Source organism: Fragaria vesca, linkage group LG1 (genome assembly GCF_000184155.1).
Source record: "Fragaria vesca subsp. vesca linkage group LG1, FraVesHawaii_1.0, whole genome shotgun sequence".
Taxonomy (NCBI): domain Eukaryota; kingdom Viridiplantae; phylum Streptophyta; class Magnoliopsida; order Rosales; family Rosaceae; genus Fragaria; species Fragaria vesca.
The window spans coordinates 15,904,339-15,909,274 of record NC_020491.1 but is presented as its reverse complement, the minus strand read 5'-3'; the positions used below and the strand labels follow the sequence as shown (position 1 = coordinate 15,909,274).

The 4,936-nt window shown below is 37.0% G+C and overlaps 1 protein-coding gene across 1 annotated transcript; it reads left to right on the top strand.

Moving 5' to 3' along the window:
- Positions 1-353: 353 nt before the first annotated feature.
- Positions 354-4,613, top strand: LOC101313551 (chromatin assembly factor 1 subunit FAS2-like). Its single transcript, XM_004288286.1, has 12 exons — positions 354-491; positions 781-883; positions 1,192-1,218; positions 1,348-1,420; positions 2,155-2,258; positions 2,355-2,569; positions 2,668-2,764; positions 3,145-3,217; positions 3,359-3,447; positions 3,554-3,692; positions 3,841-3,932; positions 4,031-4,613. The coding sequence occupies exons 1-12, from the start codon at positions 378-380 to the stop codon at positions 4,567-4,569; spliced, it is 1,665 nt and encodes a 554-aa protein (XP_004288334.1). The 5' UTR covers positions 354-377; the 3' UTR covers positions 4,570-4,613.
- Positions 4,614-4,936: the final 323 nt, after the last annotated feature.

Below are 4,936 nucleotides of genomic sequence, written 5' to 3'. Positions count from 1 at the left end.
CTGATACCATAAACAAACTGATAATAAAAAAAAGTATCTTTTCACTTTAGACTTTGCTACAAGACGTAACATATATACATGTTTGATCCTCAATTATAGAACCTGATAAGGTAAACAATACATATGGTTAACTACAGAATATATTCTAGTCACAATCCGGATTACTTGGGATTATTTCCTTCAACACATTCATCACCAGTTGGACGCGCGAAAGGAAAAAACTGCCTAATTGGGTAAAGAACATTTCCCGCCAAAAATCCAACCCAACATATATACCCCACTCTCTCTCTCTCTCTCTCTCTCTCAATAAACCCTAAATTCTCTTGGTCTCCTCCAATTCGATACCCATCAGAACCGATTCCGAATCCAAATCAACAATGAAAGGCGGCACAGTCCAGATCAACTGGCACGACTCCAAGCCCGTCCTAACCCTAGATTTCCACCCCAATTCCGCCACTCTCGCCACCGGCGGCGCCGATTACGACATCAAGGTACTCCCTTTTTCCTCTACTCCGTTCTCTTCTCTCTTTTCAAGAATCTAAAGCCTTGGGCTTCACCGTTCTTGCTTTCTTTCCCTTCAATTTCAACTGGGCTCTTGGTTTTGGTTCTTGATCTCGCCTTTGTGATTGTTACTGTGAAATTTAATTGCCCAGAAAATCCTTGAATTGAGGGCGTTTTCGGTATCGGTAATAGCGATTTGATAACATTTCTTGTGTAGATTGAAGTGTTTTTAAGCTGGATTGAACTAATTGTTTTTTGTTGTGTCTGATTTTTGACCAGCTTTGGTTGATAAGTTCCGGGGAAAAGCTCCCATCGGTGTCGTATCATAATAGCCTTTCGTACCATAGTTCCGCTGTTAATGTCCTCCGGTTTGCTCCTTCTGGTAAGTGTTTAGAAACGAGGATTAAATATGTGGCACTTGTCGATTGTGCATAACTAGTTGCTATAGAAAGCTTACATTGTTACGAATTGCTAACAATGCATTGTGAGAGTCAATTTATTGTGTAATTGGATCAAGTGTTGAAATAAAGGATGTCTTTGTACTAACTGATAGTCAATTTATTGTGTAATTGGATCAAGCTTCTTTCATGTGAGTGTACTGATGAGTAGCCGTCATCAATTTTTAATGATTGGTAGTCTTGTTATGTACTCTTGATGGTTGGAAGTAATATTGGTCTTTCACTGATGCAGGAGAACTACTTGCCTCTGGTGCAGATGGTATGTTCAATCGCCCACATAAGCTCTATCAGTTGTCTATGTTAATTCAACAATTATTGTTATTGTTTTGATTTCTGAATTAGGTAAGTAATGGTGTGTTAAACTGCATTTTCCTATCCTGTTAAGCAGGAGGTGAGCTGATTATATGGAAGTTGCATGCAACAGAAAATGGTCAAACGTGGAAGGTCCTTAAGACATTATCGTAAGAATTCTAATTTTAATTGTTCAAACTGCTGTAAAGTGCAGCTTGTAACACATTACTTTCACCAGATTTAGGACCCAGATTTAGGTGCTCAAGGTAGAATTTTGGGGCATTCCAAAGACTAATATAGATTCAAAGGATTCAAAGATGCCTGTTTGGAAAACATTTTCCAAAAGATTTATTTGTTACTACTACATAGAACAACATTACATAAACAAGCAAATCTGCTTTTACTAGAGCTTTAAAAGCATAATGCTAACTACATTAATTATTTAATAAACGTAAGGAAGTCTAAAGAAAGGCCTTAACAAGCAGACAGAAGTTTGATCCAAATCAGAAATAGGCCTGTGATCTGATCCTCTTCATGTGTTCTGTCGAGTTTGAAGCCATTAAACAATCAATTATTCTAAAAACTTTACAAATCACGTCTGTGGTATATACATGTATGTGTGTCTGAGTATTAGTCAGAGAAAGAGAGAGGTTCAGGTGCTTGCATTGAATCTCAGTAGTATTGTATATATTTATGAAGAATTAAACTTTAAAGTGGCAGTGCACTTTCAGATGCTTGCTTAAGTTGAATCTATTCATCCATAGTTGTCAACCTAGCGTTTTCAATATTATTTTTATTAATTAAAATATCAAAGTATATACGACATTAGAATTCTTTTTCACTATTTGGAGCTTTATAAGAAATATTTTCTTGCATGAGTACTGACTAACTTTTTCTGGTATAGATTTCACCGGAAAGACGTGTTGGACCTCGAGTGGTCTACTGATGGTTTATTTCTCATCTCCGGTTCAGTTGATAATTCATGCATCATATGGGATGTTAACAAAGGTAAACAAGACCATGCAGAAGAAGCATAAGCATATAATTAATATCTGAGAAAATTTTACAAGCGATTCAACTTTGATTGTTTCTTGGTTGTCTCAGGTTCAGTCCATCAGATTTTGGATTCCCATTTCCATTATGTTCAAGGTGTGGCATGGGACCCATTAGCCAAGTATGTTGCCTCCCTCAGTTCAGATAGAACTTGTCGCATTTACCTTAAAAAAGCTCAAACAAAGACCAAAGGCACCGATAAGACAAATTATATATGTCAACATGTTATATCAAAGGCCGAAAACCCATCATCAGATGATTCCAAGGTCAGAAGATAATAGATTATCTACTACCATCGATCATCTTCATAATAAATGATAGACTTTTGACATGCTCTAGGTTTCTTGTATGCTTTTGAATGCAGTCTGCAAAAAACCATCTCTTTCACGATGAGACACTGCCATCTTTTTTCCGGAGATTAGCATGGTCACCTGATGGATCATTTCTACTTGTTCCAGCAGGTACTAGCTCAACAGAAGTATTCCCTGATTCAAGCTAATATTTGTGGTTCTATGAAACATTATGATTGTAGTTAAGCAAAGTCCCATTAATAGGATGCCAATAACTTTAATTATGCTTTCACTGAATAACATAACACCACCGAGAGGGAGATGTGTCTGGAAATGAACTTCTGATTTATGTTTCAATGTTAATAAATGTTGCTATCTTTTGGTGTATGTTTGAAATTTGTTGAAGGATAGTCATGTCCTCTTCTTTTTTCTTTCTTTTCCACGAAAAAAAGATGGTACTGGCTTACATTTCCCAGCTGAGAACCTAGCATTGATCTACCGCTGATGTTTTCTTTTGTTGTCTTTGTTGTCATATCAATCTTTCATTTCAGGTTCGTACAAAGTATCACCTGCAACAGAAACAATAAATACTGCTTATGTATTTTCAAGAAAGGACCTTTCAAGGCAAGACATTTTCTAGATCTATATATTTGTTGTCTTAATTTCTCAAACCTTTCCATCTGGTATATTTTTTTAATTGTACAGCTTTATGTTTCGCATTCAAGGAATTTGTTGTGTGCATTTACATTCCTACATATATTGCAGGCCTGCTTTACACCTCCCTTGTGCCAACAAAGCAATAGTAGCAGTTCGATTCTGCCCTTTGACTTTTAGACTGCGGGAAACAAATCCATGTACTGATGCCTGTTCTATTGTTAATTTGGAACAAACTTCTTTTTTTTTGGTTTATATAGTAAATGATAGTAGTCACTAATCATTGCTTCTTTGATGAATCTGCAGCGGGATTCTTTAAGCTTCCCCATCGTATAGTTTTTGCGGTGCCACTTTTGGATTCTCTTTACATTTATGACACACAGAGTGTTGCTCCAATTGCAATTTTGGCTGGTCTTCATTATGCAGCCATAACAGACATTACATGGTAAAATTATAGTTTCCTATACTGAACTAGTTTTTCTTTTGACAGGCTGCAATAACAATTTGTTTGATGCCTTGGTTTAATTAGTTTGAACTGTTAATTTTTTTCTCACTTCGTGGAGCTTAATTGGCCACTATTTGTTGCTCAACAGGTCACCTGATGCCCGTTTTCTAGCACTTTCTTCCCAAGATGGTTACTGCACTATAGTGGAATTTGAAAATGATGAACTGGGATCACCCACAGGTTTGTCCTTTATGTTCTATTTGTTCTCATCACGTTTTGCTTATGCATAGTTTCTTCAACTGTTTGGTTCCTGATGTCTCTCCAATAATGTTCTCTAGAAGAGAAAGTCTTTGGTGAAGAGGAGGAAAGCTCGGTAAAGAAACCAGAGGGCATGTTAATTGAAACTACTACAGAAAATAGTCTTGTTGCAACTAAAGTCAATAATGAAGAGAACAAAATCTCAGTTAAGAAGCCAGAGGATAAGGTAATTGACACTGCTCCAAATAAAAGTCTTGTTGCAGTGGAAAATGAAATAACAGAAGCAGAAAGAAATAAGCAAACAGGAGCAGAAAAGGAAGTAATTGGTGATGACAGAAGCACTGCTGAGAAGCCAGAGGACATGGTAATTGACACTGCCTCAAACGATAGTCTTGCAGCCAATATTGAAATATCAGAAGCAGAAGCGAGTGAAAAGAAAGTCTTGGGAGATGACAGTAGTACAGTTCAGAAGCCAGAGGACATGGTAACTGAAACTTCAGCAAATGATAGTCTTGTAGAACTAAACGACAGCAAAAAAGAATCATCAAGCACAGTGACAACGCCTACTGTAAATAAGCCTACTAAAAGGCGCATTACACCCATGGCTATTGACCCGTAGTATCTGTCACTCTCACCTCTGTAAATTTTGTTGTAGTCATTTTTGTACTGTTTTTCATTTACTGGATGCTGATTTCTCAGCTAATTTTTCTAGTGTATGATGCAGTGGATTCAGTTTTGTAGTTAGTGAACCCAAAAGTATCAAAGCGATACTCGAGACCAATTGAGAATCAAACTTGGTGCTGCAATACGTATGTATATATTAGAGCACCTGAATAACATCGCTTGAGATTGCTTAAGATAAATTGACTGAGATTCTCATATAGCTTTGTCCTTGGTTCGGTCCTATGCACATTCACATTTCCACTGATTTGCCAATAATGAACATTGACACTTCACTTTGTGTTGCAGGGAACGAACGGCATTCA